Raw genomic sequence first — 12890 nt, 5'->3', positions numbered from 1 at the left:
CGATGCCACATTTCATCAAGAGTAGTGACTGGCGTATTGTGTCAAACCAGTTACTCGGCCAACATTGACCAGACGTTTTCAATTGGTCAGAGATCTGGAGAATGTGCTGGCCAAGGTAGCAGGAACATTTTCTGTATCCAGAAAGGCCCGTACAGGACCTGAAACATGCGGTCATGTATTATCCTGCAGAAATGTACGGTTTCGCAGTGATCCAATGAAGGGTAGAGCCACAGGTCATAACACATCTGAAATGTAACATCCACTGTTCAATGTGCCATCAATGCGAACAAGAGGTGACCGAGACGTGCAACCAATGGCACCCCATACCATCACACCGGGTGATATGCCAGTATGGCGATGACGAATACACGCTTCCAATGTGCGTTCACTGCGATGTCGCCAAACACGGATGTGACCATCATGATGCTGTAAACAGAACCTGAATTCATCCGAAAAAAATGACGTTTTGCCATTCATGCACCCAGGTTTGTCGTTGAGTACACCATCGCAGGTGCTCCTGTCTGTGATGCAGCGTCAAGGGTATCCCCAGCCATGGTCTCTGAGCTGATAGTCCAAGCTGCTGCAAACATCGTCGAACTGTTCGTGCAGATGGTTGTTGTCTTGCAATCTTCCCCATCTGTCGACTCAGGGATTGAGACGTGGCTGCATGATCCATTACAGCCATGCAGATAAGATTCCTTTCATCTCGACTGCTGGCGTTACGAGGCCATTGTGATCCAGCACGGCGTTCGGTAATACCCTTCTAAACCCACCGATTCCATATCCTGCTAACAGTCATTGGATCTCGACCAACGAGAGCAGCAATGTCGCGATACAATAAACCGCAATCATGATAGGCTACAATCCGACCTTTATCAAAGTCGGAAACGTAATGGTATGCATTTCTCCTCCTTACACGAGGCATCACAACAACGTTTCACCAGGCAACGCTGGTCAACTGCTGTTTGTGTATGAGAAATCGGTTGGAAACTTTCCTCATGTCAGCACGTTGTAGGTGTCGCCACCAGTGCCAACATTGTGTGAATGCTCTGAAAAGCTAATCATTTGCATATCACAGCATCTTCTTCCTGTTGGTTAAATTTCACGCCTGTAGCACATCATCTTCATAGTGTAGCAATTTTAATGGCCAGTAGTGCATATTGTATAAAATTGGTAGACTGCAATTGCCATTCAGAATCACACAGGAAGAATCAATTTCTTGGTTATCACATAATGTAGTCTTTAAGGCTGGTGTTAATAATCATGGGCCATGGTTTGTATGCCATAGGATACTCAGAGATAGAAAGGCTCAAGCAGTTATGTCACACTTCTTGAAATCTTGGGTTTTTCTCAAGTTTTTGATTGGTCTACACTCTGCTGTCATGATGGTATTCTAAACAAAGTATTAAATCTTGTGCTTTCATTGTAGTAAAAATAGAAATTACCTTTTTAATTAGTTGACTGATCAAAGTGTCATTCCTGAAGGACTGAAATATTCAGTTGTAACATCTGTTTATAAAAGTGAATATAAGCTAAAATTACATGCATTCATTTCTTTTAGAGTAGCACACATTATTTTGCTGCCTCTTTATAATCCTAAATCTTCTACGAATTAAGTGGTGCATTTTATTGTACAGGTAAAAATGGTTCTGGAGCAACAGAGACAAAACACTGGCAGGAGATGATAACAAAACCACGACAAACAGTCATACAGTGGCATCGACTGAAACCTGAGTAACTAAGTTATGATGGGATCAACAATGAAGTCTACGACAATGGATCTTCTACAAATTAAATAATACTCTGCATTATTTTTACAGTCATAACCCTGTGATCAAATATAATTTGGCAGTGTACATATCTTGTGGAGTGAATTTCTTATAAAGCAGGCTGTGATGAAATTGTCATCATAAACTCAGTAAAATGTATGTATATTACAAAGAAACAGATGGAACTGCTATGTATTGTCAGTAATAATTATTTTACAGGTACTAACTCTGTAACTCGTGCTGAAATATTTTGCTATCAATGTAATTGTGCTCTCTAGTATACAACAGACATACAAATTCTTTTGAAAAGTCAGAAATGTAAAAAAAATTACCAAGTCACAAAATGTCATTATTCAACCGTACTTACAGTTAATTTTAAGTATTTAGTTTGTCTAGTTAAATATGTTTTAATTAGTTTTTACAAACAATTGTAATAGTATTTCAATAATTTTGTTTCATAAACAAATACCAGAATGACATACTAATACAGTTGACCTTTACAGTAGTTAGTACCTTCCACTCAGAATGCAAAATACTCTCAGCAAGAAACAAAAGTTAACAATACATGTATGACAATATGCTACAGTAACTGATTATGGAGTACACCTGCAACAGTTTTTACTGGAATTCCTTTTCAACTGTTTTAAAGAGGATTATATGTTGATACAGTTGTAGATCTTGGTCTTGCATCAACAGATAATTTCCCATTTAATAGCTGTTGTTCAGTAATTTTGTTAAAATATAAAGTATGCTACAAAATATTAAAATGTGGGGTATTAAATATCAGTAATTGTTCTGTGAAAACTTTTGCATTCATATGAATATAATTTCAAAAGATAACATTGCTAGAGTTTTCATTTAGTCAGAGGTCTATTAACATCCATTTTGAGTACAATACTGGTGAAACGTAACAGTGAAATGATGCGAAATGTTAAGTAGGCCTAAGTGATAGCTCAAAGCTCAGAAACACAATACAACTACTGTTTGGTGGCTGAACACACCAAAATTGAAATGGTATCATGACTTCTCCAATCCTCTCCCTCCCCCTCCAATCTTTCCCTCTCTGAGAGGGGGAGGGGGGTGGTTGGAGGGGTTGGAGGGGAGGAGGGGGACACAGGGCACAGGGGCACCCAGAAAGTGTGCTTTGCCCTTTCAATAGTAAGTTACTCAATTCCGATATTTAACATTAGTTATTATTTAGAAAAATTAATTCCCGTAGACTAACTCTAAATTTTGTTCTTGAAGAAAAGGAAAAAGGAATACATATTTCTTTAACTGTACAAGTTGTTTCATATAGTAATCCCCACAACTGAGCAAATCAAAATTTATTGATGAATTTTATATTTGTTTTTTAATATACATATGTACTTGTATTGTTTAATATTATAATTTTTTCCTTTCTGCAAAGCAAGTTACCTCAGACTAAAACTTAGGTATGGATAAATACATTCAAGTAATAACCAAAAAAATAAATATTTGGACTGTTTGATATGAAAGAAGAGTGTCTACTTATCAATTATTCCACAAGGAGTATTGAAGCAGTATTGACATATGATATATTCCAATTTTAGAGATAAAAGACAAAAACATATGTAAAAAATTGCCAAAATATTTGAAAGATGTACATGTGTATGGCAATTATTTCCAGTTACACCTGTTGCTCCTTTCTTGTCTCAAATAGTGCTGATCAAAGATTAGATGAAATGTATATACAATTTCAAGATTTATGGAAAATAGTAGTAGAAGCGGTGTCTATAATACCTGTATGAACAAAACCACTAGATTTCTGTCTTTCAAACTGGTTCATTAAGATCAAAAATAAATAACTGGCACAAGATGAGAACCATCCACCAACTGAAAATTACAAAGTTCATAGCACCTCCAGTAGTAATTAGTCAATAATAGGCTGCATATGCCAGGTTTTTGCAAGCAAAAGTTTACATCATTGCCATTTCTAAACAGCATGGATAAAGACAAAACATCAACTTATTCATAATCGGTATGTTATGAAAAGAACAATTAATGAAAACCAAAAATTCTTGCTGCCTGCATGACTGCAGTAAGTACATCAATTTTTTGTCATTATCTACAGCATAATCTCCTATTTTTCCATCACTAACTTCACATTGGAGAGGCACAAAGGATTTAATGTGAGAAATAGTATTAGTAAGAAATTAATGAGAAGATACAATTACATAAAATATTTCACGTAATATACTGTTAAGCTTTGCTTTAACAGATCTGTGAACATTCTTCAATAGATATATAGGTGTCAATTTAATTTATATCAAATGCAATTGGTTAGCTGCATTTTGTTTTGTGGTTAATTTGTAAAAAACAATATACTGTCAGCAGAATGGAAAAAAAAAATATTGAGATTGATCATCACTTACAGTCACCACACCAAAACAGCCACAAATAAAAGAGCCCACACAATGAAACTACAATAAAAAATAATAGAAACAACTTCTGTACATCAGATGGCAGTAGACACTGACAAACACAAAAATTCTATATTTTGAAAGCAAAGTTTCCATCATTTGGAAAGTATGAAGGACTAAAGGAAATGAAGTTATTCATAAATTAAAGACACAATGTCTCTGAGAGCCAAGGGGCATTTATAACCTTAATTCCTGAATTATCCAATTTCTTAAAACTTTTGTTCTCTTTTGGCAGAGAAGAAATAACTATCATTTGTCTCTCCTACATTTCTCTCTTCTGCCACTTGGTGACAAGAAATTTTACATATCTTAATTTCATTGATATATTTAATAATATTCAAATTTTCTTTAAAAACAAATGATAGTTTTAACAAGTGCCTTCAGTATTATGAAAACAATGGCAAGTTACTTGATTCCTTTTTTTCCTACTTAACTCAAGCTAATCTCATAATAAATTTGTTTCTTTGAGGTTGTGCATTAACTATAGCTATTGCCATCAGGCTCATTTCTTTTGATAAACAGAACAGTTATTCCTTACTTGGGAGTTGTTATGTTGTTAAGACTGGACAATAAGTTTTGAGATGCTTTTATCTCACTAAATTTCAAGAAGTTATTGTTGGTGTATATCTGTAGAAATAAATATGTTAATTCACTCTTGTGATCAATTCAGTGTGGCGTATGGAACAAATCTAAAAAAGTAACTGCTTACAGTCAAATGAAACAGTACTAACAAAAATTTTTAAAAAATGGCATAATACAGAACAAAGAAGTTTTATAGCACATGGTCAGTAAATATTATAAATAAAGATATGAATTAATCTGGTATCATACAACAAATACTGTATAAAAATACTTCCTGTAAGGGTACAAGTTTAATTTGTATTATATCAAGAACCCAATTATCCATATAGTTCGCAGGCTATAAAAGTAAAACAGAGATTTCTAGAGACTGCTGTGTATTGTTTTTATTAAAACATGCCATTGTGACACTTCAGCAATACAGAACTTATGTGTAATATATGTGTAGAAAGTAAATTTCCAAAATGTACTTGTAGTAGTCAGTATAAAAAAGAAGTATCTGTTAGACAGTAAAAAGATATGTAACTTTACATGAAAAGCTGTCAGAGAAGGACTCAATCATAGAATCTTAAAGGTGATGTACTATTTTCCAAAAGATGAAGCATACTGTGTTTTGTGAAATGTTAGTTTGTAAATATATTTAAAAAGTTATTAAATACAATAGGATTTCTTTCTAACACAGTGTTGTGATTAACTGTAAAACCCAACATAACAACAATATTTTTAATTTGTGTATCATCACTCACCGATCCTATACCTTTAATTCCATTTTCCTTCACTTTTGTACATTGAAATTATGACTGATTTGAAAAGATCAGTCTTCAGTGTGTCTAATATCTGCTATACACATATCAACACCACACAATATTTAAGAACAGTATAAGAACATCTCTGTGTTCAGAATAACAATGCAGGCTAAAATTTCACAATAATGACGACAAATATTTGAAATGATACACTACATAATGCCAGCAGATTGCTCAGCTAACACATGACACAACTCTGTTATATTTGAATGGTGTGGGCATTATGGAAACAAAAAAAATTCCAGTCTCTGTCTAAACACCAGAGCAAAATTGAAAATCAAGGCACCAAGGTTCATGGTAATCTAAATACATATAGTTAAAAACATGCAGCTTTGGCAAAACAATATTTCTGAAGGTATTAACATGTCAAGTTGCAGACAGGCACAATAAAGACACTTACATAAAGCTTTCAGTGACAGCTTTCATCAGTAAAAGACACACACAAAAACTTCCTACTTGGAGTTCCCATTGTTTGTTTTTGTTGATTGTTTTGAATTTTTTTGAAACTTTGCGAAGTACAGAGAGAGAGAGAGAGAGAGAGAGAGAGAGAGAGAGAGAGAGAGAGAGATGGCTATGGATGATGATGATGATGATGATGATGATGATGATGATGATGATGATGATTGTTACTATTATTTAAAAGAAGACATTCCTATTTCATGTTATTTCAAACGTATATAGAGATGAATTACCAGGAATATGTAACAAATAATGGTATAAATTAACAAAAGAGAGAGACTTTAAAAAAGAAAACCACTGTTATGTGCACTTACTTCCATTAAAGATTGTCAGATATATTCTTGTGCCTAGAAAGCTCGGAAAGGAGCATTCTATACAGAAGGCACTACTATTAAACGAACTACTGCTTTGGGTGGTGCTTAACTTTTTTAAACTATCACAAAAGCTTCTGTAAATCTAAAAGAATTAATGTTATTTATCTACATACTATGAAAGAGGAAGTACATTTACAGCAAGCACTGTTGTTCATCATACAACCAATGAACCCAGGTAACACATGAATTTGATTCTTTTTTCACTTTTAATATGCTTGTGAGTTTTTAGGGCTTACTAGTTTCCTGTTTTACCTCTGAATAATTTACAGAATGATGTTCTGAATCCTAGATAATGAACACTTTTTGTCATATACTGCAATGTTGTACAGAACAGTTTACCTTAAAATTATGGCCCTTGGCAGACAGTGCCCAGAAATCTGAATGGGGTAATAATTCAAAATCATTGAGCAATGAAGAGATCCTCATGACACTTTTTCAATTGCGGGCAAATGAGGCAGTGCAGTTGTTAAGACACTTATGCCATATTTACCCTGTCCGGCCATCTTCGTTTAGGTTTCAGTTGTTTTTCTGAATTAATTCGAGCAAATTCGTCAGGAACATGACTGACCACTACTCCAATCCTCATAGAAGCATACTTATATATTCATCATGTATATTTTGGGCTATTCATGTCCCCTGTAATATGGTAAACAATCCTATATTATTTGTGAGATGATCACTGAGTGAATCAATAAGTCAAATTAAATTCAGGCCACCTGTCATGTGGATATACATTATGTCTCTTTAATGTAGAGCTTCTCATTGCCTTTATACCCTCATCAGTGGTCATTCCAGATTCCTCTACATTTATGGACAGTTTCTCCATTCAAAGAGCAAAAGAATGCACTGAACCTCTATTCACACTTCTGCCCTCTTTCACACAGCTGTTGGCAGAATGAGGGTGACTTCTTATATTATGATTATTTAGCTGCTATAACTATTTTAATTTAAAATCCAAGCATTGGTTCAGACAGAACTCAAAATCCTGCACCTTTTGATTAAGGTCAAAGACATTCAACTTAGATCACAATGACCTTTTTATTATGTAATTAGGTATTACTATGACATATAACATTACTCTCACGGCTGCTAGTGAAGACAGGTTCTCTATTAACTGTTTGAAAATAAAAATAGTTTGGAAATCCACATTTCAGGGTCCATATTTTGCTATCTAAAATAAGAATCAGAGTAGTAGTTTCACAACAGGACTTAGCAATATTTATTTCACTCTCATACTAGTACTTAAAGGTTTCCTAAGCCATAATTATCTGGACTTGATGGAGAGTTACCTAAACTAAATACACCTGGCTAGCAGCCTCTGATGTTAAATGCACCCCTGACCCATATACACTCCTGGAACTGGAAAAAAGAACACATTGACACCGGTGTGTCAGACCCACCATACTTGCTCCGGACACTGCGAGAGGGCTGTACAAGCAATGATAACACGCACGGCACAGCGGACACACCAGGAACCGCGGTGTTGGCTGTCGAATGGCGCTAGCTGCGCAGCATTTGCGCACCGCCGCCGTCAGTGTCAGCCAGTTTGCCGTGGCATACGGAGCTCCATCGCAGTCTTTAACACTGGTAGCATGCCGCGACAGCGTGGACGTGAACCGTATGTGCAGTTGACGGACTTTGAGCGTTGGCGTATAGTGGGCATGCGCGAGGCCGGGTGGACGTACCGCCGAATTGCTCAACACGTGGGGCGTGAGGTCTCCACAGTACATCGATGTTGTCGCCAGTGGTCGGCGGAAGGTGCACATGCCCGTCGACCTGGGACCGGACCGCAGCGACGCACGGATGCACGCCAAGACCGTAGGATCCTACGCAGTGCCGTAGGGGACCGCACTGCCACTTCCCAGCAAATTAGGAACACTGTTGCTCCTGGGGTATCAGCGAGGACCATTCGCAACCGTCTCCATGAAGCTGGGCTATGGTCCCGCACACCGTTAGGCCGTCTTCCGCTCACGCCCCAACATCGTGCAGCCCGCCTCCAGTGGTGTCGCGACAGGCGTGAATGGAGGGACGAATGGAGACGTGTCATCTTCAGCGATGAGAGTCGCTTCTGCCTTGGTGCCAATGATGGTCGTATGCGTGTTTGGCGCCGTGCAGGTGAGCGCCACAATCAGGACTGCATACGACCGAGGCACACAGGGCCAACACCCGGCATCATGGTGTGGGGAGCGATCTCCTACACTGGCCGTACACCACTGGTGATCGTCGAGGGGACACTGAATAGTGCACGGTACATCCAAACCGTCATCGAACCCATCGTTCTACCATTCCTAGACCGGCAAGGGAACTTGCTGTTCCAACAGGACAATGCACGTCCGCATGTATCCCGTGCCACCCAACGTGCTCTATAAGGTGTAAGTCAACTACCCTGGCCAGCAAGATCTCCGGATCTGTCCCCCATTGAGCACGTTTGGGACTGGATGAAGCGTCGTCTCACGCGGTCTGCACGTCCAGCACGAATGCTGGTCCAACTGAGGCGCCAGGTGGAAATGGCATGGCAAGCCGTTCCACAGGACTACATCCAGCATCTCTACGATCGTCTCCATGGGAGAACAGCAGCCTGCATTGCTGCGAAAGGTGGATATACACTGTACTAGTGCCGACATTATGCATGCTCTGTTGCCTGTGTCTATGTGCCTGTGGTTCTGTCAGTGTGATCATGTGATGTATCTGACCCCAGGAATGTGTCAATAAAGTTTCCCCTTCCTGGGACAATGAATTCACGGTGTTCTTATTTCAATTTCCAGGAGTGTAGAAGGACCCCACAGTTCTGGACCCTATAGTGCAAGTTTTGGAAGTCATAGACTAATTTATCATAGAACCTTCAAAGTCTCTGGTTAAAGCCTTCCACATGACTCAGAAACAGGAGGTCATGATCAGTTCTGGGGACAATCCCGCAGACTGTGTGAGCTTTGTTGAAATTTCATGAGCACGGTTGGTCTTCCAAACCCAGTCTGCCACACACTGGTATGATCCAAGTGTGACCTCAGATCACAGACAAAAAACATCATTCAACATGTGCTACAATCTGTAGTTGAATTTTGGTTCTATCCTGTTTCATCAATGACTGCTGGAGCAGCCTCTTCAATTCGTTGAATAAGGCCTCAAGGCTGAGTGCACAAGGTGATTCTTCCCAACTGTTATTGACATTTTCTGGAATCCTATTTGTATTTGCCATACATTCAAACTGTCAATGAGTAACAACACCTGATCCTATTGTGCTAGTTCCTGACTGACATGGCATAATGCGGGCTTCTCAACAAGTGAAGTATGGCTCCCAAACTCAGCATCAGTTTCAGTGGGAGACAGCAACTAAAATTTATGTTTAGGGGGTACATTCTCCATGTCTGTTCCATGCCAGTACAGAGACCACAACGTACCACTGATACATCAGTCACAGTCACATGAACTAGTGGTGAGAGATTCTGTACTTCCTGTAGATGAGAGTATCCAAGAGAGAGGACAGTACTCGAGGTACCTTTGGTATCTCTGATGTGTGTCCCTAAACAGCTCTCTCACCATAGTGATTTGCAGCAGCTTCCAATTGCTTGACAGCAGTCAAGGCAATTAACAGCTTCTTATAGACAGCAATTAACTTACCTCGTTCCTGGGAACAGCATTCACAGTGGCACTACGTTGTGGCTGGTGTAATGTTCTGCAAATAGTGAACAAATAACTTTAAACTAAGACTACTGATACTTATTTGCTTTCTGGACCTATTGAGCTAGAAGGGTTACAAGTTGTCTTTAAGAACTGAAGCGCTTAACAGCCAGTAAGGTGATTTCTGTTATAACAAGAGAAAAATAGGGGATAAAATTAACTGGTACAACTTCGAATTTCAAGTCTTGAACCTTTTCTTTTTATTAAGAGTATTATCACTTATTACAAATATGATCGCAAGTGCAGAACACATTATTACACCACAGCATTTGATTATCCTGATTGTACACTTCCAAACATTTCCTTAGAGCTACATGGTTGAGTGGAAAAAAGGTGTAAAAATTCATTAATTGTATAAATATGTAACAGTACTGTCCATAAATACTTTACAGCAGTTGCCCCTAAGTAATTATTAATGCAGTTCTTAACAATGGTTTCATTTTGTTGATGATACACTGATTTGTTACTCATCCATGAAAATCATCTTTCATCTACATAATTAATGAATGGATGAGTGAACAAGAAACAGAAGTAGTGAAAAAAAATCTGCATTTGATAGAAAACTGCTTTCAAATTCACAGTGAAAACATCCATCACTAAAGACTATTTTAAAATGAGATGAGAATTTTTCAATCTTTTTTTCATAAAGGTTTCTTCGCGAGGCTCCTAATGACATAAACATGATTCTCAAGTAATAGCTACATGGGATACTAAGTATGAATGGAGGTTTTAGTTTCTTGTTTAATACAACAAAGGATGAGGCACAAGTGCAGATTTTGTCTTGTATTTGCAGTGAATAGCATACATGCGAGCTAGCAGAAAGTCTGCAACATAAAATCCATCATTTAATTTGAACCTGAGCACTTAATGTGAAAAGAAATATCTATATACAATGTATAAATTTATGAACAGGTTTGTTGTTACTCGCCCTATGGCAGAGATGCTGAGTCACAGATAGAAAGAACAAAAAAATCTGTCACACAATAAGTTATCGGCCAAAAAGCCCTTTGTCAAAAACAGACAAAAAAAAACCACACACACCTGCACACATGAAAATGCCTCACACACACACACACACACACACACACACAAACACACACACACACACACACACATAACCTTAGTCTCTGGCAGCTGAAGCCAGACTGCAAACAGCAGTTCATGATGGGAGAGGCAACTGGGTGGGGGTAAGGAAGAGGCTGGGGTGGGAAGGGGGAGGGATAGCAGGCTAAGGGTGGGGCAAGGTAAAGTGCTGCTGTAGGTGCATGCAGGGATGAGGTGGAGAGATGGTAGGGCAGCTAGGTGCAGTTGGGAGGTTAGGCAGAGGTTGGGGGAAAGAGGGTGAGGGGGTAGCAGAAAAGGAGAGATGTGAAAAGACTGGGTGCGTTAGTGAAGTAGAGGACAGTATAGTGCTGGAATGGGAACAGGGAAGGAGCTAGATGGGTAAGCACAATGACTAATGAAGGTTGAGGCCAGAAGGGTTACAGGAATGTAAGATATAATGCAGGGAGAGTTCCCACCTGTGTAATTCAGAAAAGCTGGTGTCAGTGGGAAGGATAGATGGCACAGGCTGTGAAGTAATCATTGAAATGAAGACTGTCTTGTAGGGTGGCCTGCTAAACAAAAGGATGGACCAATCATTTTTTGGCCACAGTTCATCAGTTGCCATTCATGCAGAAAGACAGCTTACTGGCTCTCATGCCCACATAGAATGCAGCACAGTGGTTAGATCACATGACTGGTTTCACAGGTAGCCCTGTCTCTGATGGGATAGGTGATGTTTGTGACCAGACTGAAGTAGGTGTCCAGTGGAACACCACTGCGGTGGGTGGCTGGGTAGGGTAGGGTGGGGTGGGTGTGGGAATCCTGGCAGAAAATCTAATTCAGTTGCTCCAGTCCTGGGTGGTACTGAGTCACAAGGGGACTGCTCCTCTGTGGCTGGACAGTGGGACCTAGGGAGATGGTGGGTGACTGGAAAGATAAGGCAAGGGGGACATGTTTTTGTAAAATGTTGGGGGGATGGGGTAATTACAGGGGGCTTCAGTATTTTGAGAGGCACCACTCACCACTGGAGATGCAGACGGCTGTATGGAGGGGACTTCTTGCTATGGAATGGGTAGCAGCTGTTGAAGTGGAAGTATTGCTGGTGGTTGGTAGGTTTGATACAGACAGAGGTACTGATGTCTCCATCTTTGAGGTGGAGGGTGACATTGAAGAAGGTGGCTATTTAGGTTGAGTAGGACCATCTGAAGCAAATGGGGGAGAAGGTATTGAGGTTCTGGAGGAGTGTGCATAGGGTGTCCTCACCCTTGATCCAGATCACATAGATGTCATCAATGAATCTGAACCAGGTGACGGGTTTAGGATTTTGGGTTTTTAGGAAGGATTCCTCTAGAAGGTCCATGAATAAGTTGGCTTAGGATGGTGCCATGCAAGTGCCCATAGCTGTACCCCAGATTTGTTGGTAAGTAATACCTTCAAAGGAGAAGTAATTGTAGGTGGGGACATAGTTGGTCATGGTTGATGCTTTGGAATACATTGGGTGTTGGGAAAGGTAGTGTTCAATATTGGAAAGTCCATGGGCATTAGGGAAGTTAGTGCAAAGGGAGGTGGCATAAATAGTGACAAGCAGGGCACTGTGTGGTAAAGGAACAGGAACTATGGAGAGTCGGTGGAGGAAATGGTTGGTATATTTTATATAGGAGGGTAGGTTCCAGATAATAGGCTGGATGTGTTGGTCTATGAGAGCAGAGATTCTCTCAGTGAGGGCACAGTAACCAGCCA

The 12890-nt window shown here is 39.3% G+C and overlaps 1 protein-coding gene across 2 annotated transcripts in view; it reads left to right on the top strand.

Annotated features, from left to right (window-relative positions):
* LOC126203808 (synaptotagmin-7-like) overlaps positions 1-1983 on the top strand; it is a 548274-nt gene extending 546291 nt beyond the window's left edge. For both annotated transcript variants that reach the window (XM_049938174.1, XM_049938175.1), the window contains one exon: positions 1638-1983. In XM_049938174.1, coding sequence (XP_049794131.1) covers positions 1638-1738 — 101 coding nt within the window. In that variant the 3' untranslated portion in view covers positions 1739-1983. The remainder of the gene's footprint in view (positions 1-1637) is intronic.
* The last annotated feature ends 10907 nt before the right edge of the window (positions 1984-12890 follow it).

This window comes from Schistocerca nitens, chromosome 9 (genome assembly GCF_023898315.1).
Source record: "Schistocerca nitens isolate TAMUIC-IGC-003100 chromosome 9, iqSchNite1.1, whole genome shotgun sequence".
NCBI classification, from domain to species: Eukaryota; Metazoa; Arthropoda; class Insecta; order Orthoptera; family Acrididae; genus Schistocerca; species Schistocerca nitens.
This window is presented reverse-complemented; position numbering and strand designations above follow the sequence as displayed.